The sequence below is a fragment of the Lissotriton vulgaris genome, chromosome 3_1 (genome assembly GCF_964263255.1).
Source record: "Lissotriton vulgaris chromosome 3_1, aLisVul1.2, whole genome shotgun sequence".
In the NCBI taxonomy this organism is placed as follows: domain Eukaryota; kingdom Metazoa; phylum Chordata; class Amphibia; order Caudata; family Salamandridae; genus Lissotriton; species Lissotriton vulgaris.
The window spans coordinates 1,256,543,313-1,256,571,132 of record NC_141689.1 but is presented as its reverse complement, the minus strand read 5'-3'; the positions used below and the strand labels follow the sequence as shown (position 1 = coordinate 1,256,571,132).

Here is a 27,820-nt window from a genome sequence, read left to right as displayed (position 1 = left end):
TAGAGGGTACCGTGAGACACCGCCCAGCCTCTTAGAACAAACAGTTGCAGGTCCAACACTTGTAAAAGCCATGCCAACCCATCCCGATCCAGCAGATCTCGACCTTGGCCCTTCCGAACGAAAACACGAACCCCTTCCAGCGAGACCCAAAGGCACACAAAGAAGCAATAAAGAAGAAAAGAGTCAGCAGAAATCAGCCCATGGCTACCAGCAGGCAGTGAGTCCTCAGGAACTGTAGATGCAGACGAACTCTCCCCCCGAGATGAACAGTCCCAATGTGTCTTGAACAGGAGTCGTAGCGTCGCCAGGAAAGGAGAAGATGACCAAAAAATGGTTGGAAAGTCACAGACAAAAGTCTCCGGGAGGAGAACGCCTGACGATATCTCCAAAGCCGGTAGTGGTGGAAAATTCAGCAATACCATGCCATCCTCGGAAACACCGTCCACCAGGGCACCATCCGATGGTTCCAGTACTCGTTTCTTCACGGGGTTCTCGCATGGAGTCAAAATGGTCGCGTTTTGAATGGCTGCAGAATCCCGTTTCAACAATAAGGCTGGGCCCGTTTCCACCAGGAGCATTTCAGATAGGCGCGTGTCCAATTTGCTCAACAAAGTATCCACAAGTGAGCGGAATGCCCAAAGTTCTGCCAGTATTAACCTCAGCAATGGCTCATGCACCGTTTGATCCATATTCTCGTGCTCGATATCAATCACTATCACCTCCCCGGGTGAATCCGGCATCCTCGGGGGGGACAGACAGGATCTCGAACGTGCAAATGCGAAGGGTGACCAGTCTTTGTTCGCAACCACGGTCAACCCAGTTAAGGCCGCAGGCCAGTGACCCCGAACCACCGAACCCCGGCGGGCGGGAACCGGGTCCGTGGGACGGGGGCCCCCACCCGCATCCAGCAGCACGCAGACTCACTCCTCTGTCGATACTGAACAATGAAAACGATCGCCACCAAATCCGGGCTGAAACAAAGCCTCCACTCAGGTCGACCGGGCCCAGCCTGAGTCTCCTGGCCGATGTTGTTGCACTACAGCCCGGCTGTGAAAGTACTCCAGGCCCCGGCTTCACCGCTGGAGCAGCCCGCAACTTATACTCGATGCAACTCCGTCAAACAAGCCGATAAAAGTTTCCGGATTTCACCATCGGAGTGCGGGACAGTTCATGCACACAGAGACTAGGCGTTAAGTCAGGATAACATGTAAGATATCGCCTAGGCTTCATTTTTAACGCCTTACAAAGATTAGTTGAAGCTTGAGAGCAATTCTTCTCAAACCATCGCTTTGAAGGGTGTTTTTTTGGGACGTTGGAGGAGTTAACTGAAGTCTTGTGCTGTCTAAGATCTTTCCGAATGCTTTGATTATCTGTTGGTCTTTAGTCTGAGGGTCTCTAAACATTAGAAAACATTGTTATAGTTAGTGGTTATGATCTCGGTGAGTAGAGTTTTTACCTCAACTTTCTCCCATCTTAAAATATATCCATTATTCATTCTCAAGGATAAGTTTAGGGGCAAATGTATCACACATTTTCTTAGAAACTCTCCATGGTAAAGTATATAAAATTAGAGCATGAACACTAAGCTCTGTCATCTTAACCTTTGCCATATTAGGATTACTTTGAAAATCATCAGAGATGAATATATAGTCAATAGTCGACAGGACCCCTTTGTATAAAAAGTGGGATCCATTTGTCCAGTGATTAGGTTTATCTCAATTCTAATTACTAGCTGCCAAGACATCAATAAATTGTTTAGAGCATTTCCATAAGTTGTGTGGCTAAAATGGCTGATTAAATCCCCATTATGATCTGTTACCCCACATAACTGGGTATCAGCTCTCTGACATCTATTTAGATCAAAGTCACCCACCCAAATAAGTTGTAAAGGTTTAGGTTAGTGATACATCCAATCTCCATTGTCCTCCCTAGGTATTCTACCGCTGAGGCTGGATTCTTAAAGTTATTGTTATAATAGATTATCATCATTAAGTTACCCCCATTATGGCCCTTTGCCACTAAGATATGTAAGTAGGGAGAGTTGTTCAAGAAAGTCACAGTTTTTAACATAATAGTGTAGGAGAGTAGGATCTGCTTACTATGGTTACCCCCACTGTTTACTGGTGTTTCACTGTTTTTCGACTTTAGTCTGGCTGGGGCCCTGCTAACCAGGACCCCAGCCTAGCTGCTTCCTCTCTAAATTGATTGCATGTACATTAGGTACACTCCAGATTGGTTACTGGGTTACCCTTGTGAGTTCCTAGTATATGATACCTTAAGTACTAATGGCATAGGCACCCCAGAGGCCTACCAGGGGCTGAAGCATGTATTATGCTACCCCTGGGAAGCCTTCCAAAATGGCCCCACAGGTCTGCTACTGCAGCTTGAGTAAGGTGGTACATGCACCCCTTACTGAGATATAGGTTACCTATAATTACCTTATAACACTGACACATATAAGCCTATAAGTCACTCCTATGGCAGACCTTATCAATCCTGAAGGCAGAGTGCTTGGTTTTGTGTGAGAGGGTGCCCATGCATGAGCAGGACCCCTCTGCAGCTTTTGGAATCACTTCTCTTTATCTGTTCTGTGATGCAGCCAGACCATATACTCTTAAGTGCATTATAACCTTGCGGTAAAGGCTAACTTTGGAATGTCTGCATGGAAATGTGTTGTGTTTGGTATCAAACACTTTGGAATCCTACCGCCTTGCCAGTCCTGGCGGCGGGGGTAGAATTCCCCCCATCTAGAGGGAGAAGACATGTACATAGTTACTTAACCGGTAATAGTTTTAAAGAGCCCTGGCATCACAAGATGGATGCGGCAGCCACAGACACAAGTCTGACCTCCTACTGCTGGACGAAACTCCGGCAGGGGAGTCCTGGACAATAGGTTTCCTGTCACAGGAAGGTGTAACCACCTCCCAGACAGGCTTTAGTGTATTGGGGCTGGGTGGGTGCATTCATAGAATGCTTTTCAGACAGCGCTGGGGGCACACTTGGTGTCCCTGTGCATATTCCAGTTCAAACCGGTTGCAGGGGCACTCAGCCCCTGCTCTGGCGCGAAACTGGACAAAGGGAAAGGGGTGTAACCACTCCCACCCTGGGTCCTCCCATAGGTGGGACCCTAGAGTAAGTCCAACCCTTAAACTTAGTATAAGGACTTTAGATTACCCTGGACAAAACTCTGCAACATATATCTTGGAATTTCGACATTCTATTTCGATGAGAAGATGGAAGAATCTCCCTTGGGGTCAAGGAGTGACTCCCCTGTTCAAACAGGCACCAAAGCAGCATCTTGCCGGTCTGCATTTCCAAGGCTCACGCCGGATCCCAATGGATTTGTGACACAGGACCCAGACTTCCAGACTTCTCCGAGGCGACACAAGATCCAAGCAAAGCTGAGACCCGCAGCCCTCACGTGTGACGTGGAACTGGAACCACTGGACACCGTGCACATTTGCTAGTGCATCAACTTCCCGAGCTTTCCCGAAGTTGTGCATTGGGCTACTTGTAGTCCAAGCCCCGAGCACCATATGCACTGAAGATTGTGGGCCTACACTCCACGAGTGTTCCGCCGCACGCTTCTAGCATTTCCGCTCGAGCCTCCTTCGCAAACCCTGGTCTGTCGACTGGTGGGTCCCAACAAAGGTAACTCTTCTGTTTCTAGGGCTTTCCTGGTTGCTCCACACGTCCCCTGACTCCCCTCCAAAGGGTGAGTGCCTCATACCTTGGTGGTCTGCAACGAAGCCAATCTTTGCTTTCTGCGTGGGTCGCTGCTGCTAAGGCTTGTTGGGTCCAATCCGGACACCAACAATGCAGCACTCAACATCCTTCGTGGGACAGCTCAAATCCAGCTCCTGATCATCCTCGACGCCTCCTGGTCCTCGTGGCTGAAGAGTCAAGCTTCACCTTCTTCACCTGAAATCACCCGACATTGGTTGGCATCTTCTCATTGCCTTCCTGGTCACTGGCTAGTGACCCAGACTCTGTCCCCCCTGCTTTCAGGTTCTTCAGATCTTCGATCCACCCTTGGATCCACTCGGACACTTTTGAACTTGGTCGTCTGCAGCACTTTTCAGCAGCTCGCCATTGAAAATGACGACGAAACCCGACACCAAGAGACACCTATGCAGCCGGCTTCCCTGGGTGAGGTAACTTGAGTACTCCGGTGCTCCTGTGGGTATTGACTCTAGAACTGCCTAGTTCTAAAGGGGTTTGCTCGAAGTCCCCTTCTAAGTGTGCTTCCTTTGTAATTTTCCAACAGCAACTTTCCCCATAGAAGTTAATACTGATTCGCGGCTGTGTTTAGACACTGCACGCATCCCCCATGGGTCCCCTGGTGGCCCCAGCAGTTCTAAAGGCTCTTGGGTATTGTATCTACGTCAGTCATGGTTCTTATACCACTTTCTTAGTATATTGTTTGTGACGCCCCTAGGGCTAATCATATATTGTGCTAATTTACTGTGTGCTAAATAAGTTTACTTATGTATTTTTGCCTCTAGCCTCATAAAGAGACTAGAGGGATGTGTTTAGAATAAATACATATATGTTATATATATACCTGGTGTGGTTCTCCTTTCATTTTGTCATTCATGAGATTATAGACTGGTAAAAAAGCTGCTTTACATTAAGCATGGGTGGAAAATCCATTACGCTCGCGGATTTTGCGGATTTTCGGTAAATTCGCAATCCGCGAGATCCGCAAATTTCCCGCAAATTTCCCGCAAAATCCGCAAATTCGCACGCAGCGGATTTTTTGCTGGGTGCGGTGTAAGTTCGCAATTGCGAACTGGTACAAAACCCTCGCGAACTGGCAGAAATCCTTGCGAACTGGCAGAAATGCTTGCGAACACAAAAAAAGCATTCAGCAGGTTCAAAAGTTCAAACTCATCAATAGTAACCATTCCCTGTAGTGCTTCCTGACAAGGGCCCCTCCAGAGTTCAGTTGCTAGTTGCAACAATTATATGACTCTGCTCTGACCCTCACAGCAGGCTCATAGAATAGCTACAAGTAGGCCACAAAGGTCCTGGAAAAAAAAATTGCACTGCAACAGAAAGCAAATTACAGATAAGGAAGCAGGTGCCAGAGTGGAATTTTAAAACAGTGACACATTAATAAATCAACCCCAAATTAATTCATGTCAGTTGAAGCAGGCAGGTGTGCTTGCTTTCCCCCCCCCCATAATCTACAGTGATGATGAACCAGAGGGTGGCATTGATGCACCAGAGGATTGCATGGGTGAAACAGAGGGTGGCAGGGGTGAAACGGAGGGTTCTGGGAACCTGTGATGATGAACCAGACGTAGAAACAACATAATCGTGACCGTTGCGAGCCGACATGTAAGTCCGCAATTGCGAACTGGTACAAAACCCTTGCGAACTGGCAGAAATCCTTGCGAACTGGCAGAAATCCTAGCGAACACAAAAACAAAACAAAAATCCGCAAATTCGCGAGAATTCGCGGATTTTGCGGATTGCGAGTTTGCAAATTCGCAAAATTCGCGAACGCCAGATTCGCAAAATTCGCCCATGCTTCCTTTACATTCCTTCAAGACTTAGCCTAAAGGCTGCTCTCCACAGCTACCACTAGGATAGCTTTCTATATAGGTTGTCTTTAAACCTACCATCAATAAGGGTTGTTTGGACTTTGCAAGGTGCCCACTAGAATAGTGGAAAGCATTTGCCAGGCCAACTTCTCACAAATAGTATTAGCTATAAATTTTAAAATACCCCCCCTTAGCTCTACCCATTCTAGATGGAACGGCTGGGGTTTGAAATGAACGATAGCCATTTAAATTAATGGGACCCACCTCCAATGTTTCTTGAAGGCATATAAACTGCGAGTTTTACAATTCTTAATACCATTCAATGTTATTCTTTTTATTGTTTTACACAGCAATATTCCACAAGAGGAGTGTGTTATCATTGTCACTTACTGTGGTTGGCTTTTCCTTTGGGTAACTAGAAAATAGTTCACTCAGAGGATTTTTATAACTCCGCACTACAGTTTCTACAAAGTCTTCCCCAATTCAGTTATTTTCTGAGTTGCAACCTCTATACTCCGGAAGGTTTGCTGTGTGGGGTACCTGGCTGGGGGGGGAGAAGGAACAAGAAAATCACAGCTGTCCATGTTCGTCAATAAGGAGAATCTGTTTGTGGTAGGGATACCTGAATTTCCCCTCAAAATTAGCCAGTTTATACTTCTAACCAGTCCTTCTAGTCAAGAGGGAACACAATGACTTGACATGCAAACCTATGAGGCCTCTTGGAGAGCACAGTCTGAAGCTCAATACTGCAATCTCAAACACTGCAAACAAAGCTCGAAAACAGCTGACAGCAAGTGTTTTTGGAGAAAAGGAACCGTGCACGACTCTGTAATTGTGCAGCATAGTCCAAGATAAATCTATATAAAAACACTATTCCTCAAAAGATAGGCATTTTTCAGTAGGAATTTAGATGGTTTTTAATCTGCAACGGTTAGTCAAGAGCTAGTCTGGACCCAAGAGAACACCCAATAGCGATAATTATTTGGCTTACTGTACCATGATGGTGGATCCCTTTCTGGGTCAATATAACACATGATGTTTTTGGTGCCTAAATACCAGGAAGTATTCCAATCTTGAAGAATATAGGTGTTACTCTTCTGACATATCTATAGGGTGGGGATTTATTTTTGTTGAAATAGTGGCAGGTATTAATAGTTTTCTAACTCTGTTACACTTCACTTTCAAGAGATTAAAGTAAACTACAAAAAGACAATTGCAATTAACTATTCCAAATTGGCTGGTGAGCGTACACTGTCCTTTCAAATCATGTACAGACTCCCTGGCTAATCAATACATTTGAAAGAATTAAAGATAATAAGGTGATCAAAATTGTTTCTTTTGCTCATAATACTATTAAATATTGAAGGCTTAAAAACTTTAAGCTGATGCGGAGTACCTAAATAATTAAAACTTTGATGGTTAACTCTATTATTGGGTCAATTCTAAAAATAATGGAGATGTTTGTTTAAACTGGATGGTATACTGAATGTACAAAATAGTAGATAATAAGTACAGAATGGTAAATAACCTTAGGTTGTACTAATTTATGATGCACTCAAGCATGCAATATGTTTGGGATGATATAGTAGTGCATATATTTTGCGTCTTGAGAATGCAACTCTGTCACAACACATGTTGGCAAGCCAGTACACAATTGTACTATTACCAAGAATAAGAAAAGACTGTCTTTTGAGAAGAAGAAAGTGTTTTCATGTTTGTTTTTTCACTATAACTGAGAAGCAGTGTGAATTTGAGAAAACAGCACTTACCACCAGTTGGAGAACAGCATTAATTCCCCAATCGATATTCTATAATCAATTTTATTACAATCCTTTGATATTGATTTTCAAACTGTTATCTTACTCCTTACTGCTAGTGTTTGCTACTGTGCAATGCTACTTTGTTTACTAACACGCTGAGGTGTTCTTATATTCAGTTCTCACTTCCACTGCGTGGTGACGAAGGGGACTACATTACCCAGCATTCTAAAGCAGAGCCTTGCAAGTCACAGTTGCTTCACACCTTCCGCTCTTCCCTCTGCCCTCAAAAAGATTTAGCTTGAATCCAGTGCCACAGTGAGCCTGGGACCCACGTCTGGGCATACCAGGCGCACTTAGGGTGAGGAAGCAAAAGACACAGCTTAGACCTGGCCATATGTAAATCAGTCTTGACCCTGTGCCTCATTGGAGCAGTCCAGCACGCACTGCCAAGCCAGGTCCTCCCTGGACTGGAAACAAGCATCCTAGGACCGGTTTCGGAGTTTCACCCCTCATCAGCCACGATAGCTTGAATCCAGTGGCTATTTTGTCAAGATCATTAGAGTTTGTATCTATTCAACCAGATATCTCTTTGGTGAAAATTTACTACCAAATCGACTAATCCTTCACTTATTTGACTTTTGAAAACAGGAGTTGCTTACAAGTTTGGAGTGTTTGGGCTTCAAGTTAATTTCAATCTGTGCTTGATTTACTGAGTTTTAACTTTTATCTGTACAGTTGACTGGTCTATTTCCTAATTTACCTTCTGTAAAATTGAACTCCTCAAATGCCTTCTGAAGTTTTGAATGAACGTCTGACACTGTCTGCAGAATCTTAACATGTTAGCTAAGTGGGGAATTTTCTAATGAGCTCGATTGCTTTTTTTTTGTTTTACCAAATATGGATTCCTGCATTCATCATAAAAAATAGCTGTCTCTGAGAGTGTCCCTTTTTCTCAGGCAATTCACTAAGCTAAATTGGCAGGGTGGCTATGGTATACCCTGTCGGCGTGGTTGAGAAGAGCAATATGGATTAAAATTGATAAGCGCCACTCTATTTTCGTACTGGTGAAATAAAGATGGAAGATGGTCTGCAATGCTTCCCATACGGAGCTGGGCTGTGGAGACCTAGAAAACATGTATCCCAAAAGCAGACAGCAAAACTGAGGAGTCGTAAACACCACAGTGACAATATGTGTACTTACTTGTTCATAACTGGAAATACTGACAAGACCTGTGGGTAAAAAGCATATGTTATCTGAAGGTGGTTTAAAAACGTAGGCTTCATTTCACTGATCACAAGTTTACAATCCGCAACTAAGGAGAATTAATTTTGTAACCAGGAATTAAAACATTTTTCAATGATTAAGATAACATCAATGAGACAATGCGTGGATACATTTATACTCCTTTTGTTCTTTTTTTTAAACACATCTTTATAGCCATTTTTCATATTACTTTACAGTAAAATGTCTTGTACTTGTGTAATTTCTTTTCTTATAATATAGCTGTAACACCGTGACATTTTGCATGTTCTTGCTGCAACCCTTCTTTTCTGCCACATCATTTATACATTTATGCTTTAAGCAAGTTGTAATCAACCAGACTTGTTGCTTTAATAACAAAAATTCCGAACTTTGTCCCCCATCCCGCACATCTTTAGTGCCTTGAATAGTTGTGTTGCTGTTTTTCGCTTTGTGTGTCACTTAGCTATTTGTTACGGATTCCTTTAAGACTTGTATTTTTGTTGTACTGCCCTTATATTTATTAACTCTAACAATACCATGGTGTGGTTGGAAGACTATAAGCAGCAGTTCCTCGATGAACCTTTTTCTAAGGAAGAGATAGTTAGTGCCACCAATGGTACTATGTGGTACAAAAGGGGGTGATGATGGACGGAGCATCTGAACCAATCAAACACTCACACCCAGTCAACAGATCTGGGTTTAATCCATCACCGTTCTTTAGCCCACTCTGCCATCCCAGTTCAGACATGGCCATATGCAAATCACTCTGACCCTGTGCCTCATGGGAACAGTCCAGCCCGAACTGCCAAGCCATGCCTTCCCTGGACCGGATTCAAGGTTCCTAGGACCGGTTTCTGGCATTACAGCCGTCTTCAGCCAGGCTTGCTTGAATCCAGTGCCAAAGTCAGCAAGGGACTCACGTCTGAGCATACCCTGCCGACTTATGGTGAGAAAAGTGGTAAAAAAGGGTGTGGTGATGGACGGAGCATCTGAACCAATAAAAACACTCACACCCAGTCAACAGATCTGGGTTTAATCCATTGCCGTTCTTTAGCCCACTCTGCCACCCCAGTTCAGACATGGCCATATGCAAATCAGTCTGACCCTGTGCCTCATGGGAACAGTCCAGCCCAAACTGCCAAGCCATGCCTTCCTTGAACCGGATTCAAACTTCCTAGGACCGGTTTCTGGTACTACAACTCCGGGTCTGGGTGGCATCACAGGTATATTTTACTAACACTATAAAGCACTGCATCTCCTTGAGGCCGATAATGAGGCCCTGGAAAATAAATCGTTACCTCCCACTCTCCGTGAAGAGGTTATTGTCTTATTGCCTAAACCTGGCAAAGACCCGTTGAATTGCAGCTCTTACTGGCCTCTTTCGCTTTTTAATTTGGACTATAAGATCCGTGCCAAAATGATTGCACTTTGGCTAGTCCTGCTTTTAGATCGTATCATATCCCCGGTGCAGTCTGGCTTTGTTCCACATAGGTCCACGGCGTTAAACTTACGCACTCTGTTTGCGGTGCTACATCGCATGACACCAGAGCTTCTGGCTGCAGCAGTACTGCTGGACGCCGAAAAGGCTTTTGATTCCTTGGAGTGGCCTTTCATAAGAGCCATGATGAGGAAACTGGGCATCCCCAAGGGCTTCATAGACCTCACTACACTACTCTACGCTTAGCACACAGCTAGACTCTGCTGAATGGAATTCTTTCAGCCCCCCCGCTCTCGCTGACTCATTGGACTAGACAGGGTTGCTCGCTGTATTCTTTGCTTTTAATCTTAGCTCTTGACCCTCTGTTTTGGCATTTACAGGAGAAACATCAACATAGAGGGTTGTAGTTTAAGATGGCCCACTCCTTATCTCGCTTTACGCGGACGATATTGTGCTATATGTTCGTCGTCCGCAAGAGAATTTAGACCCCCTCGTCCGGGAGGTACTCCGCTGTGGGGGCTACTCGGGCTTAGGCATCAATTGGAACAAATCTGAGCTCTTTCCGTTAACGACTGCCACCATGGAATGGGAGTGTGAATTCCCATTAAAATGGTGCCATGACTCAGTCAGATATTTGGGTATACAGATTCATATAGATGCAGACCAAATGGTGCGGTTGAACTATGGAACTGTTATCCACAACCTGGAAGCACAGGTGGAACGTGGATTAAACCTCCCTCTATCGATTTCCGGTAGGATTGCCCTCATGAAGATGGTGGTACTTCCGAAGTTGCTCTACCTGTTCCATAACATTACCATTCCCCTTCCGGACAGTTTTTTTAAAACGCTTCGGTCACATCTCATTAGGCTTGCATGGGGGGCGGGGGGACACGCCAGAATACAGTGGGAAACCATGACATTGCCAAATGAAAGGGGTGGACTGGGCGCCCCAGACTTCCGAATGTATGACCTGGTAGCTCAGAGTATTTTCTCTCACTCATGGTACCACCCAGATGCCCGAATTCCCTACAGTAGGCCTGAGTCGGTCCTAGTACATCCTACTCCACTTCAGGCGCTTTTCTTCATGGTGTTCCCCCGTGACCCTGAAGATATTCAGACGGCTTCTACTACGAGCTGGGCTTGGCGTAAGCTATCACCAGTGCTTGGGATGGTTTCCTGTACTCCTAAAATCTCCCCTTTGCAGGTAATACATGGCTGGGTGTAACTGAAGAGAAATTAGTAACCTGTGTGCTTCGCTCCAAATGCTGTGGCAAACTATGGAGATTTGTTCCCCAATGGTCATGTCTTTGACAACCGAAGAAGGGATCGGGGTGCAACTTTGTCCTTTATGGACAGGTTTGTCTTCAATAGGGTATGCTGCGCCCTCCTTGGAAAAATATCGGAATACTGGAACCCCCATCTTTCACTCACCTGTCCCTATTGATTGCCAACTCTGATGGACTTCAATTGATTTCCAGATTGTACAAGGCGAGCATGGCCTTGGCCCCATGTCATGATACTAAGATTTGTGAGGCATGGGAACAAGATTTGGGGCATACTATTCTTGACCACCAGTGGTCCTTTTGCTGCACGCAAACGTGTGAAGTCTCTCTCAACAGCAGATACAAACTTCTCCATTTTATGTGTGACTTTCAACACTAAGAGTATTATCTTCAGTCAGATAAGTACCTCATTTTCTGTGAACTAGACTGTTTGTTATCTATTTTTCTTTATTTTTTCTCTTTTGTGCCTGTTTTACCTTGGGAGAAGTACAGCTCTTATTTAAGTGAGTACACTACACATAAGGGTTTTTTGTGGGTTCTATGTATGGGGAAGAGTGATCTTATGTGTATTTTGTTTTTCACTTACAGGGCTTATGGGGTGGAGTGCAGGAGAGTGAGGTCCACAGCATCTGACGACATCCCTTATTTATGCCTAACAGCTGCAACCTTATTGTTTCTTTTGTCCCTTTTTTACCTTTCCCCAGTGGTGGTATTATCCTTGCAGTGTCACATATTACTCATGGGTATTTCCACCTCGGAGAAGGGGTTGATTAGCATCACCATCGTTCCCACTGTATCCGGCTGAAAAGCTTAGTGGTACCTATCTCTGTATGACAGTATGGTTGAATGTTCTGGGGTGATGCTCTATGTAAGAATGTCTAGTATAAAATGTCTAGGGTAAGGATTAGTAAAGCGTAACACCGCCATGTCCGGGTGGTTGGATGTATCATATTATACACTGCAACGCACGGTTGTTCATGAAGACATTATTCAGGAACTGCTTTTGACATGTGTATTTACTAATTATGGTATAATTGGTAAAATGATAAATAAAGTTTAAAACAAACTCTTAACAATACCAGAATTGCCAATACTTACACACATTCACAAACTTACTTCAATTCATGATCACACAACTGAATCACTGGGCTGACCATTTATTTGAACAATTAAAAAAAAAAACTTTTGGGAGAATCCCTTCAGGTCCAGATGGGGATACCAAAGCATCCGTGGTAATTTTGTCAGACCAGCCCCCCGGGGGGCAAGTGTGAAGAACTGCTGCTTTTGTTACCGGGGGTTGATAGTGCAGCACCGCTGCAAAACTGGCCCCCACCACTTGAAAACCAGCCCCCACCCTTTTAGCATCCTCGGAAAGCGCCTGATGCCCGCTATGGCCAGTCCAGCCATGAATCCCTCTGACATAATTCTAAACAATTTCACAAGGTTGTTTTTAAATGTATTAAGTCAATGATAATGTCTAGGTGTTTGGACTTCTTTAACCAGCGGCCAGTGCTTTAAGTACTTTCCATTTTGTAATCTGGGAGGCCCACTGGTTTTCATATAAAATTATCTTGCAAACGTTACACTATTTCTCGCTGTCCTAGTTTACCCTGTTGTGTTTTTTCTGATGCTTACTGAGGACGGTCGTCATTACCTATGGTTCATTTATATAGTACAAATGACTCATCCTAGTGTCCCTCTATAGATTTCTTACATAGGCCTCTTCCTTCGATGCATACATCTCCACCAGGCTCCTCTCTATGCTCCCCATATCCTTTTTCCCGTGAAATATATACCATTACAGTGCTCCAGTAGCAAATAGTTGACCTCTACATTTTTGTTTGTTTGCCTCCCTCAAAGTCAGTTAAGTGTGTTTCCTGGAGACACTCAGGTTATGTACCCCAACGCTTCAATTGTGCATGTATGTTATACAGTTCATTGTGGCCATACCCCTAACATTTCATGTGGCGAATATGATCTTATCTTGTTGGCCAACTGTCAGTTTTGGAATTCTTCAATGATGCTTCCAACTACACTTTCAGGTGTTGCTTCTTTGACCCAGAGTGGGTTGCTTATTGACACCTACACTAGTAACTCTCCATTAGAAATGTATCCCTTTCCCCAATGCCCGGTCGGTTGTGAAATGTTTTTCCCAGCAATAACCAATAATCCCATAACATCAAAACAAAATAGATATAACTTTAACTGTAAAACTTTACTAATGTGGCACTTGCATGCTGGTGGTGGTGTCTACACACTCTGAATTAGTATGAGGTACTCTATACTGCTACCTACCCAATCTTCCTAAAATTTTGCTCGTATGTGCCCCATCTCAGCAAGCCCAACTTAGTTATGCCAGGGAACTGCCTCGCACTAATCCCTATCCGATTGTATGCATAATTGTCTGTGACGTAACAAGTAGAAAATCGCCTGCCAGTGCTCCATAGTATGCTCTCAGTTGGTAAAAATGTGTAATGGACCATGTTGTGCTCCTTGATCATCAGCCGCCTACTCTATCATCTTGTGATGGCACTACTCAACATAACTGTGAACCGCCTTATGTTGTTTTTGCTCTCATGATTCTCTCATGTCTTTTCCCCTTGATCATGTGCATCTGATTACAACCTAATGTTTCCCTGTTCTTGTATTTGGAATCTAGTTATTGTCAATTGCTTTGTGTGCTATACCAGGCTACCAGATTAATCATCTGCAAGCTTAAAATACATATCATCATTTATCACAACATTAAGTGTGAAGATAGTATCTGTTTGCAGTGTCACCACTGGTAAAATTTTTGAATCGTCACTGTTGCAGGCACTTCCTGAGTTTCCTCAGCCTTGTTCTCTATAGGATAGGTGTCCTTTTCATGCAATGCAGTAATCATATTGACTGCCAGTTGCCAGCCTTCATGCATCTACTCCAGGGAGGGCAAATGGGCCTGCAATGTTTGGTCTTATCTCTGTTTGGGTCAACTGTGTTGCATCTTGGGGCGCCGCGGTCAGTTGGCTTCAATATTCTCGCAGACAGTGTCTTTCTTGCAATGTTCAACCCAAGCCAAGTATCTTCTGGCTCCATGAAGAAGTGAGTCCACTCTCCTGTCATTATCTACAGGTGGGCTGAAAACACCATGGCATATTTTAAGTCTAGTTCACGCAATCACGTTATTACCAACAGAAGAGAGGCTCAGCATCGCTGACCATGTAGAATGAAGTCTGGAAAGGTCATTCCTTTAGAGCTCTCAATTATAACCAGACTTTCAGCGCTGGATTTTGAAGTATGATGGCCCTGTCATAATAATGACAGTCCTCAGGGCACTATATATTTTTGCAGCCACAATTCTATGTAGCAAGTCGGATTTGAGCCATCTATGTTTCCAGGGATGCCTATGATGTACAGATTGTTACAACGTGCACAACCTTCTGCATCCTCCGTTCACTCCTCCAGCATACAAATGTTATCCTTTATGTTGTGCAACTGCTTACTAATATCTGTAGTGTGAGGAAGTAAGTCTTCCAATATGGTTTCTACTGGAAACGAACACTCCATTTCAGTTGGTCATTGCATAATAAGCTGAGGTTAGTGACAACTGTTTTAATTTTTGCTTCCAGGGCTGCTCTCGGGTCCTGCATGGCTGTCAGAATTTGATAGTTCATTCATCATATCATCTATTACCCCGGCGGAGCCACCCAGGGAGGTCCTTAGCAAAGGTTTTGGTGTTTCCTCCTCCTGCACCAGTTTCTCGACTATGAATGTGGGCTTAGAGCCGCTTGGATTTCCCATTTGATTGTTTGGGAGGGCCCCTGTTACTACCGTGCTTGCGTCCTCCTGTTTGGTGTTTGTCAATTTCTCTCAGGATGCACTCCTTCAAGGCCCACCAGACACTCGAAAGGGGTGGGAGGTGGGTAAGGTATGCTATGACTCCTAGCCCCTCTCAGGTTGGAATGAGCAGCCTTTAGAGCCAGTGGTGACTATTTATGATTTCACACGCTTCATTTATGTAAAACACAGCCAAAAAAAACTAAACCAATAGCTCTCTCAAAGGTGAGACCTTTTAGCTTTGCTAATGCTTATTCTGATAGCTGCTCAGCACTCGTGCAGGAGTTTGTGAGTCTACAGAGACCTCACAGCGGCGTTCCTTCACCGAGAGAATGACATTCACTTGCAAGAGATAACATGAAACGCTCACATCACAATTAACTAGAGCTGGAATACTGTACTTACTACGTACTTACTATTTTAAAGCATTTTAGGCTGAATACATGTTTAGTCTTTTGTATCAAAATAAATTGGTATTAAAACATCAACTGTTTGTATTGAATTTAGGTTCAGGCCTTAGGCTTAGTTTTAGTTTTAGGGTGAGGCACAGAGCAAATGCTACCTTAATGTTAGCAGTTAGCAAAGGTCTGGGCTAGGGGGAGGTAGAGGCTAAAAAGTAAGCTTGGGTTCAAGGTTTAGGGTGAGGATTAAGTATAGTGTTATCTATGATAAGGTTCAACAAGGATCAAAACTGTCTGGGGTTGCGTGTGCTCTTGTTCAGAGGAGTTGTGTCTTGGCGGTTCCTAACTAATCCTACTGGAGCAGATCCAAGGCTAAATTGCATATGGGTGCTTCCTGCCTGAAGTAAAAAAACAACTAACTGGAATGGGGATGATATTAATTCAAGCATTCTACCACTTGTTATTCTCAGTAATGTTCAAACTTCAATGGGTATTCCCAGACCTTGCCCAGTAACTCACTGTGCCACAGGATAAACTTGCACCTCACAGATGAGTTTCAACAAGGCCAAAACTGGTCTAAATTATTTTGCATTGCTCTTGTCATTTGTGCCAATCTGATATTTAATTCCAGGTACAATGTGTATCTCTGTATTTGGTTTGGATTTGTTATTTTGGCATCTATCAAACATCTCCAAAAAGACGCACAAACTACATAATTAACAAAGCTGTTACTCCAAATCATAGACTTCACGTGAAGATCTATTTGTTGTAATTGATCCACACAATTTCTACAAAGATTTCTGGTTGATATTGTAAGTCTTGGGCCAGTACTAGTTTTGCAAGTGTTTTACAAGTGCATTAAAATCCAAAAGAAACGGAGGCAAGATGGCGCCTGCACGCCAGGCGTACCTGTGAGAGCTCCGTTTGGGCGATCCATTTGGTTGTCTTTTTGGAGGTTCAGCGAATCTTCAGCGAGTCTTTCTGATAGTATTGCGGTGTTACTGTAGCGCTGCAATGCCGGGGCTGAGCTCAGGCTGAGCTTGGTTAAACCCGTGGAGCCGGAGTCGAGTCGTGCCGCACAGCCGAGGACTTTGGCGTTTACCTGCGTTTGCCTGCTGCAAGAGTCGCAAGAGCCGCGATTCAGGTGCTTACTGGGAGAAGCGGCAGCGAGTGAGTGAACTCCTAGCGAAACGCCGGGCAATGCGAGGCAGCTGTGTGTAGCTTCATTGAGCCGCGGCACCAGAAGCCGAGTCGATATCTGGGCGTTGTATAGCCTGAGGTCTTCGGCGTTTACCGGCTATGGCAAGTGTGTGAAAGGCTGAGGCTGTTTTGTGTAGCTTCATCGAGCCACAGATCAGGCTCATGCACCAGAAACAACATCGAGGAGACGCCGAGTATCGGTGTGTGAGCGGAGTCAGCTGGAGTTAATAGCTGAATGCTGAATGCTGGGACAGACGTAGCTTCATCGAGTCACGGCTCAGGCACCAGGAAAAACACTGAGGCGACGCCGAGTATTGGCGTGTGAACAGAGCCAGCTGGAGAAGCGGTGTGGTCCTAATAGTTGAGCGCTGAAAGCTATTTGGGAGAAAACGCTGTTTGGGACAGACGTTACCAATTTTTACTCTGTAAAGCAAACCCAGCAAACGAAGCAATTGCAAGGTGAGGCCAAACGGGGAGAGGCTGATATAACATTTTCTATAAGGCGAGACTATTATATAAAAAAAAAAATAATATATATATATATATATATATATTTTAAATAACTAGTAGAACTGGCTAATTGAAACCTCTAACATCGGCACTGATTCTCTATAAGGGTGAATAAGGGTGAATATACCTTGCTACGGAGCTACATAAGCATAAAGAATTAAGCCTTCCCGTGTATAACCCCTATTCTTTTTGCTCTGGGTGTGTATTCAGCATATTTATCAGTATTCATTATGGGCCCTAAAACTGCCCGTGGAGGTAAAACAAGGCCTAGTGGTGAAAATCAGATTGGGACTCGGGCTACCCTTGCAGCTAAATCAAAACAAGATGGTAGCAATAATGACCCTGAAGTCAGCCAGACTGGTACCCCAAAAATACTGCAAATGTTCAATACTAAAGCAAAAACAACAATGCCCAAGACTTCAACTGCCGGAATTGGAGGTGAAAAAAATCAAATTATTGATGATTTGGAAGGTTTAGATGCTGATAATGACCAAGATAAGACTTTGGTCGAAGCACTTGAACAGCTTGTAGTCTCTCCAATAACTTCCTCGGCTCATCCACCTCCACCCGATCACGTACCTTCACTGTCTGTGTTACATAATACTGCGGCTTCAGTGGCTTCTGATATCAATGCCGCGATAGAAGGGGAAACTGATGTTGAACAGGGCCTACATCGTGCTGAAGGGTTAGACGGCGAAGTTGATCCTATCAGTAGCAAAGATAGTGAATTTTATTCCCTGTCCGAACACTCTGAGGGTTCTGATCTGGAAGAGGATCTGGAGGATGAAGTAGAGACTTCTTCTTCTTTGGAAAATACAAGCAAGGAAACTTCTGATATTACTACAGCAGATCTGAAAGTAGATAGAGATTGGAGTGAGGATAGAAAGTCAAGATCAAGATCAGGACTTAGCAAACTCTGCTCAACAAACCAGATCTAGCCCGAGGCTTCCTAGCCAGACATCAATAGATGTTATTTTGAAAGCCATCTCAGATCAACGAGTGGAGGCGAAAGCCGAGCATTTGAAAACTCACAATGCTTGCAAAAAACTTCAAAATACAGTACGACGTCTGGCAAAATCATGCCATGATTTCACAGATAGAATGGTAGAAGCGGAAGGACGCATTTCCTCATTGGAAGATCAAGTAACTCATATTAAAACAAATATTGATGATTTCAAGGGTCTGAAAGAGGATGTGAACACAAAGTTGGTTGATTTGGAGAATAAGCTACGCCGTAACAATCTGCGAATTTTAGGTGTGCCTGAAGGACGTGAGGGGCAAGATATAAGACAGTTTGTGATTGATTTTTTTGAAGAGGCCTTTCCGGAGGTTAAAGATTGGCAGTGGTCTCTTGAGATTCAGAGGGCACATAGTTTTCCTTTTCGTACGCAAACACTTCGGAGTACCCAGAGTCGTCAATATCCTCGAGCTATTTTGATATCTCTAAATAACTTTTTGGCAAGACAAAAACTTTATGATCTTGCAAGACCCGATAAGAAACGGTCTGGAAAGGGTATTGAATTTTTTGTACGCCCTGACTACTGCCATGCTACGGTAGAAAATCGCTGGCGGTTGCGCCAGCTGATTTATCCATTCCAAAAAAGGGCGCTCAGGTTTTTTTGCTTCAACCATTTACACTAAAGATTGTATATAAGGGGCAAAATCGATTCTTTACCGCTGAAGTTCCAGCAAAAGAATATCTGAATTCACTAGTATGAGGAAAATGCTATAAACTCTAGATAAGCATTGTTTCTGTATGTGGCATAACTCATGCTTCTTTTACTATAGGTTAATGGATACGCCTAAACATGTGAGGTGCTCTCACGCACATCAACGGGGCAATAGGCCCCTTTGCCTTAATGTTAGGGAGGGTCACAGGGTGGGGGGTTGCTGTGCTGGGGGTGGGGTTGGGTGGGCACGGGGGGTGTGCAGGGGAGAAAAAGGGGAAAAATTCAGTCAAAGCCATAGAATATCATGCATAAATATATTGCTTTTTGTTGTTGGTGCAATGGTGTAATGCAATTTGCAATGAATCCCTCTAGCTGTTATGGCTAGCTATAATTTTCGTATGTGTTCATTCAATGTATGTGGCCTTAATAACATCCATAAACGAAAACGTGTGAGGCACGAGATCCGTTTAATTCAACCGGATATAATATGTCTCCAGGAGACGCATATACCTTGGGCATATAGAAAAGTTTTGAATGATCTGGGCTATGTAGTGTTTGCTGCCTCAAATCAGTCTACTATGAATTGAGGAGTGGCTATATTGGGGTGGCAGTCTATTGCAGCAACTGGGAAAACTAAAGTTGATAGTTTAGGACGCTGGGCAATTGCTGAATGTGTCATAGGGAATGTTATTGTTACGATATGTACAGTATATGGATCCAATATTGATGACACCGCGGTTATAGAATTTTTAAATATAGAGCTGGCCCTATGGGGTACTCCTTTATTTTTACTAGGGGACTTTAATATCTACGGGGAGTTGAATACTTGAGATGCAGGGTTTAGTCGTTACCAAGGTAGGAAGCCTAAGGTATTTAAGGAATTACGCCAACTTCTACGTCAGCACCGGTTGATCGATGAGTGGCCGGTGGGGAATCTGAAGGATCTTGGTTTTACTTTTTTTTCTTCACCATATAAGAAATTTGTGCGTATAGATTATATTTTTGTACCTAGGCATATGACTCAAGGATCTCGAATATCTGTTAAGCCAATCATTACCTCTGACCATGCTCCGATTGTTATAGATATGCCTATACTTAAAACCCAGCGAATACAACAGTCTTTTACATTTAATAAGAAACTTCTTTCAGATGAAATATATTTGAAACAAGTTTCAGATTGAGCCCAGCAGTTCTTTGATTTAAATAGGGGTTCTACATCCTATGCAATGGTATTAGACTGTTTTAAGGCAGGATTACGAGGTGAAACATGTAGCTATGGCTGGAGCCTCCAGCAGGAAGGGAAAAACATAATGACGCAATTATTACAAGATTTAATAAATGCGGAACATGATTTAATGCGCGATATTAGACTACACTTAGACAGCAACGATTCACAAGACAAAGTTGCTAAATATAAAGCTAAGATTAAAGGGGTCTGGAGCCAGGACATAGCACGCCAATATAAAACTTATCGTGCGGAAAGATATGAATAAGGGGAAAATGTGGGAAGATGTCTAGCTCAAAGAATGCGGGGGCGCCAGACCGCACAGCGCATAACCTCTATAGAAAATAGCCAGGGCATTTTGATAGAATCGTTAGAGGGTATTCTCCAGGTATTTTATGAGTACTGTACAGATCTTTATACCCAAGAAGATTTCCCCTCTGATCTACTTGATCGCTATATAAATAAACCTGATTTAACCAAACTAGATTCCGTGCAACAGGAACAACTAGAACTGCCTATTACAATACAAGAACTAGAGACCTCCCTTAAAGAATTGGCCCGGGGGAAGGCCTCTGGCCCAGATAAACTTCCGTTTGAAATTTACCAGGTGTTATTTCCTATCATTAAAGACGATATGTTGGCAATGTTTTTAGAAGCCCAAAATGGGAATCCACCACCATCGTGGGATGATGCAAGTATAATTGTATTCAGGAAAAAAGATAAGCCTGCGCATCTTCCTGCGTCATATTGACCTATCTCACTTATTAATGTCGATGCGAAATTGTATTCTAAAATCCTTGAAAATCGGCTGATTCAAGTTGTACCTGCTCTTGTCTCTGAACAACAACATGGCTTCCTCCCATGCCGTGGCACAATCAATCATATACACCGGGTCATTGCAACACTAGATTACGCTGCCACTTATCATTTGAACGTAGGACTGGTGTTTTTAGACGCCGAAAAAGCGTTTGATCGCGTTACATGGGCATTTTTATGGGCAATCTTGGGCAAAATGGGGTTTGGACACAATTTATATTTGCTTTACAAGTTATGTACAGACATCCAAGGGCTAAGGTCTGTATGCTGGGGCAAGAGTCAACTGCATTTAATATCACACGGGGCACCCGTTAGGGGTGCCCATGCTCACCTCTTTTATTTGCTATGTACATAGAACCACTTTTAAAGATGTTGATGTCATCCCAACATATACAATCCATGGTTTTGCCCGGGGGTAATATACGGGTGTTAGCATTTGCTGACGATGTCGCGGTCATAACATCCGATCCAAAATCTGCACTATGTGAAATTGAAAACTTGACTCGCGAATTTGGTATTGTGTCAGGTTACAAACTTAATATTCAGAAGACACAGGTCATATGTTCTGCAGGACTGTGCACTAATGATAGCCAGGTTACCCCGGAGGCCAAATATTTGGGCGTCAAAATTAGATTATCACTTCAACAGTTAATTATGGTGAACTGGTCAGATATATTGCAGTTGGTTAGAAGTCAACTAGAGAAAATTGAATGCTTACACTTGTCACTAGTTGGGAGACGCAATGTTTTAAAAATGACCATTTTTCCAAAAGTTTTATATTATTTTCGGGCAATACCATTGGAGATACCTATACTACAATTGAGGAAACTACAATCTATAACTGATCGATTCCTTTGGGGCTGGAAATCAGCGCGAAGAGCGTCCAAATATATGACATTACCAATTTTAAGGGGTGGATGGCGTGTTCCAAATTTTGCACTATATTACTTGGCATGTCTCATGCAAAATATTAAATATTTTGTTTGCAATTGGCGGAACACCACCTACATTTGAAAGCCCAGATATCTTTTTTCTCTTACTTGGCCCACAATCTCGACAAATGCTGCTTCGCTTTCTGGAACCCAGTTATTATAAAAGAACTAGGTTTAAATTAATATTGTCCTCCTTCAAAGGATGGCGGTCTATTCAGAAGTCTATTTCTCTGGGACATATTAATTTTTACACCCCCTGCAATTCTATAGAACTGCTCCCACCAATATTTAGGGATCGTACTATGTGTATATGGCGGGAAAAAGGCATAATAGCTATAGGCAATCTGGCTAAAGATGGCGTAATAGCTTCATTTCAGGAGCTAAAGGATATACACAACATGACTTTTTTAAGTATCTGCAAATTCGTAATTTTATTCTGAAACTTTCAAATGCTTTACCGCTTTGCCATAATAATTTTATCGAAATACTTAAGAAACTGTCACGTATAGGGACTATATATAATTATTTGCTAAATTTACAGCCCGATGATATGGAACAGCGGGAATCTAAATGGTGTATAAGATTAGGTACACAGGCAGTGTCTTTTCAAGAATCAATGTTAATTGCCGATAAAATTATTTTATCTGCCAATTTATACTCACAGCATTACAAAACCTTATTTAATCTCTACCACACACCATTTAAAATGCTAAAATGGGGTAATGCTAATAATGGGAAATGCTACAGATGTCAATCTGATTTGGCAGATATTGTACATATTATTTCAGACTGCCCAATTTGAAAGCCTTTTTTTGTATCCATAGAAACATTCTTAGCATATATTACAAAGTCTGATGTATTAATCTCAAGAGAGATGATTATTTCTGGTTTATCTAATGATAATAATCTGTTTTTAGGTTATCAGAAAAACAAATATGTTATTTTTATGGCTATGGCTGTAGCTCACCTATGTATATCCTCAATGTGGTTGAAGCCTGAAGCACCTACATATGAAATGTGGCGAGCAAAGTTTTATAATGTCTTTTATTTAGAATTTAATCTCTATCGGATCAAATCAGTCAGGAAAACGCAAAAGGGGTACAAAATATGGCAGGTAATGATAGACCATCTAGATCCCTAGGAATTATCATTCTTTTGGTTAAAATTTGATAAATCTGTTGTGTTGATTGTATTCTCCTCTTTTTTTATATTAAGATTGCTCCTAGTGTGTGTTTCGTATTTTCATTTATTTGTAACCATCAATGTTAAATATATGCACCACAAACTTTGTGTGTGTTGGTATGCCGATTTTTGCTATGAAACAATGGTTTTATATGTATTTTTGTTTATGTGGCTTTGAACTGAACCAATAAAATTTAAAACAAAAAAAATCCAAAAGAAACAATAAATGAGACTAAAGTTTCATCCAGCTCGATTATCTCTTTTATTTTATTTATGGTGTGCTTGTGCCTAAGTAATGTATAGAGAGCAAAAGCATGTATTATAAATCCAATACAATACAAACAAACACATGATAAGAATGCAAAGACGGCTTACAAGCAATGCCAGAATAAGGTATTGGAAATTGTAAGGGAAAGCTTAATGAAGAAGAGGGGATTTCCAAAAAGTTAAGCAGGAAGAAGAATGTGGAGAAGAGAAGGGAGTTACAAAGCCCACAGACAAAAAGAGCAATGGTTTAAACTTAGCAGCCAATCCCACTGCTGTTGATGACCAAACAAATGTGTGTACCTATTAAGATCAGGTATTAACATTCCTATATTTTGTTTTCAATATAACGTTTTAGGTATTTCAGTTTTGGTGTTATGCATTGTACAGGAGACAACATGTGGGAAGATACTGGCTTGCTGGCTCAGTCTGCACAGTACAGCTGCCTGGGAATAGTCACAATTCCTGTTACATAGAAGATAGTTCAAACTCCTTCATTATCTTAGAGCCATGTTGTACAAGCTAAACTTAAGTCTTTCCCTGGTCAGCATGACCTGTCCTCCAGTTTGTTTTCTCGCCTCCACTCATACATTCTATTCAATGGGGACAGGGGTGACAGGGGTAGCCAGTTAATTCTCATGGCCTGTATAAGGGTGTAAATAAGAACGGACATATTTTTATTTTTTAAAGCATTTGAGGAGCATGTGTGTCCTATGCAGTAGGACCTATTTTTGCATTTTCCCCTGTTGGAACGTGATGCCAGAGGTCACGCTTGGTATAGCTTAGGAGTTTGAGCATGGAACACTGGGTACCACTTGTTGGCTGCAGTGCATCCATAAAGATGGCCAACAGCAATGGCATTCCATAAGATGTCACGTAATGACAAAATTGTACGAGGCATGTGGATTGACTGGAGAGCGGCCAACTATCGTTCAATGACCACTGTGTGTGAGAGTTGGCTCAACATGCAGGTCATTGCCTCTGAGTCATCTGTATTTTTGTGTGTATATGTGCTGTTGGGAGAGAGAGTGGTTTTCATTTATTTTAGAATTATATAATTCCTCTTTTCTGCAAGTGAGGCTCTACTGTGCTGGTGCTACCCTTCATTACAAAGTCTATAAATGCTGCAGAGAAGATCAAGGACTCACTATCACCTGCACATGCAGTAGGAGAGAAGATAATCTCATTTGCATACAGCCGCTGATATCCACCTGACTTTGGTGTCAAAAGCAGATTTAAAGCTGCACAAACAAAGGATGAGGGTCTGGTGAGTATTAGGGGGTGGCAGCCTGAGGATGCAGCTGTGCATATGTATGGAGGGGAGGGGGATGTGGTTGAATTGCTACCTAGGCTGATTGAACCTGCAGGAATTTTGAGAGAAGTTACCCATACCTGCAGGCTATTCGGACTGGAGCAGTCCATGCCAACATGTCAGCAAAAGACACAACATGAATTAGTAGTAGCTTAGAACTGCCAACAATTATTTTTGACCTCCAAGCCATACATCAATAACTGGAGAGAGGGTAAGTATCCTGAATTGTGCGATGTATGGAATATGGAGAGAAAATGTTTCAAGCGGTGACTTGAAATAGTAGTCGAGATTTGAAGGCCAATGAGGTTTTATGATCCAGAGACCTGGACTCCTTGGAGAGGGGACAGGAACTCATGAAGATCAGGAAGGAAGTGCTATTCTTGGATACCACATCCATGGGTAGCTACCCAGCCGAAATAAAAGCAAATATTTCTCCATGAGAAGAATGATCAAGCTTTTTTAGAAGAAATCGAAGCAAGACAGTTTCAAGTTGAAACCAATGTGGGGCAGGGAGAGGTTTGTAGCAGTTATGATTAGATGTATCATTCTTCAGTGTGTGGGGCAATGAGGTGTTCACATGTGAGATTAGTGTTGCTGTTTTCTCTCCTTTGACTTCTCCCTTGTACGCGTTTCCTTAATTTGAACAGAATGTTGTTCAGTTGAATAGGGTTTAATAAAATAGAAACAACTAGACTGCATTGCATTTAGAACAGGAGATTCTGCAACTGGGCTGTGCTATCTCCAAATTACGTTTTACGTTCTGCAAATGGAAGCCAAATTGTTTGTAATGTGTGTTATTAAAGTTGTTTGACACGGGAACTGAAGTTTCCCTCCTTTCTACACTTTCAGGCCCACAGAAATACTGTATGTGGAAGCAAGCATATATGCCTGGTCCCATGGTTTTTACTATTAGAACACTGTCGACCTTCCAAAAAAGGTCACCATCTGTACAGTTTATGCACATTTAATTTACTCGATCACTTCTACCCGTAATTTGGGCTATACAGATTAATGTAGCAAATCTCTACATCACTGGGACACCAAACACCCTTTCGTACAACCAGGCAATGACCTGAACATGAACTCAAAGTTACAAAATTACCTTATAAAGAGTCTCCAAATTGATATTTTCTTGCCCGGTTGCATTCATTGCTTTGTTGGCTGCAGTTCTGTGGAAACAGTAAGAAAGTACTCATGCACGAGAACCTTTTTTCATTGCTAATTCATTTGGTACGAAGTAGAAACATCACAAAAGCTACTGTAAAATATAGTAGAGTAGATAATGGCTCTTCTGATCACTACTGCATTGTAGTGTGACAGGATTATGCGTCTGCACCAGTGCATCTAATAATTTATGTATCATTGAAGTACATGTTATAGGATATAGTCATCCTTCATTAAAAGGTGCAGATATCCTCACTTATCGGTTTAAAGTCATCTTTCATTACACAAATTGTAATTTTGAGGTGGTTACAAAGAAAGACATATGAGGTCCGATTCAAAAATAAATGTGTGAAACTATGGACAGAGATTTTCGCTCCTGTGTGGGTGTAGTTTTACACATTTTTTAGAGATTCATAAAACTTACAGTCTGGAAAGCTATGCGATTTTATAAGCACAGTCCTAGAAAATATTTGAGAATTCCTTTATAACTCTACTTACAGTTTTAGCTGTCTGGAAAACCTCAAAGCATCAATTCTTTAAAAAAAAAGTTGTTATCAAAAGTACAGAGAGAGAGAGAGAGAAAGGGGGTTTTGTTCCAGCTCCCTTGCCATAGGTTTTTATTCATTTTTCATGGTTTGCCATTTTTAGGTCTCGCCTGAGACAGGGCGCATGCGCTGGTCTGAGAGGCATTAAGTAAGGGCTTTTGAGCACGGAACACACACTCGTTTGTTATGCTTTTTTTTTTTAAATAGCCTGCAATTGGCCTGTGCATGTGTCTTTTTTTTTTAAACACAGCACGAAATTGGTGCAAGGTGGGTGATTGTTCCACCTTGTTTGTTCCATGGCCTAGGGTCCGCGGGAGCAAGCTTTAATCCCATCTGTTTCCAATTATCGCGTTATCGGTAATTTGAAACAGATGGTGCCTGTATGTTTTTTAGGTTGAGCCGAGAGTGCGCGCACCACTCCCGCTGCTTTCACTTCTGCCACCACTTGTTTTTATATATAGCTCAGTGTGCCAAGGCGCCCCCTGCAGTCATCAGTATGTAGCAGCGTGCAGTAAACAGGGTTGAATGGTGTGGCGTCAGCTTATTTTTTCATCTGCCCAAGGCTGATAATATATGCATTGCTCAGTAGGGTAACAGCTTGAATTTTATGCAAGACTGCAGCAGCATTTTACCGGTCATCGCCAGGCACAGAGGACAGTCCGGTCCTGCTCGACTGTCCTTATTGTGCCGCACTTTCTCACACAAAAGCGCTTCGAAGTAGCTGCTAATCGCTCTAGAAAAACTAAATCCAACACTGAACTATTGGCAAGGCCAGTCAAACTATGCAATTCTGCAGCCGTGGCTTTGTTTGTATTTTAAAGTGACATTAAGGTGGACTACTGTGGCTGCAAGTACTAAATGAATATTTTGTGTGGTCAGGGCATGGTTGTACGTGATCTTGGAGAAAAAGAACTCTGTGCATCGATGCACGATCGCATGACTCTGATTTCTCAGTCAGTGGGAAGCTCCGCTTGGGGTGTCAGAAAGCAGTGAGTGAGGTCGGAGAAGGGAGGGGCTAGGGCAATGCTTTCCTGTAACCCACATATGACTCCTTGTAGTGCTGTGTGTGCAGCAGCCGGGTGCCCTGTGGGTTCCAAGGGGTTGCATGCAGGATGGCTGTATTTCAACCTCGGCTTGCATGGAGCATACCAGTGCATTCCGGGGGCTGTAGTCTTTGTTCTCGCCAGCGAAATAATTGTAATAAGTCCTAGTGTTTGGTGATCCCTCTCTTTTTTTTTAATTCAAAATAAAAATGCAATAACACAATTAATTGATCATAACCACAAAATAACAATGGCCTTCTTTATGGGTGCATCACTGATAGAACATGCAAAATAATACTGACTGTGTACAGTCTGTACCTTTTTGTGTGCTCTTTTGCATGTCTTGTGCTCATCATTCAGTTAATCTAAAACTGCCTCAAATTGGTTAAGGTGTTGTCTCCCATTCTGTATGCCAGACCGAAGTGCTTCCACTGATTTCTCCTTGTGCCAGTCAGTAATTTACCTAG

The 27,820-nt window shown here is 42.7% G+C and overlaps 1 protein-coding gene across 2 annotated transcripts in view; it reads right to left on the bottom strand.

Annotated features, from left to right (window-relative positions):
* The window catches only part of NAAA (N-acylethanolamine acid amidase), a 393,144-nt gene that overhangs the window by 61,963 nt on the left and 303,361 nt on the right, over window positions 1-27,820 (bottom strand). For both annotated transcript variants that reach the window (XM_086961778.1, XM_086961779.1), the window contains exons 8-9: window positions 25,704-25,770; window positions 8,511-8,539 (exon numbers count right to left, since the gene is read on the bottom strand). In XM_086961778.1, coding sequence (XP_086817904.1) covers window positions 8,511-8,539; window positions 25,704-25,770 — 96 coding nt within the window. The remainder of the gene's footprint in view (window positions 1-8,510; window positions 8,540-25,703; window positions 25,771-27,820) is intronic.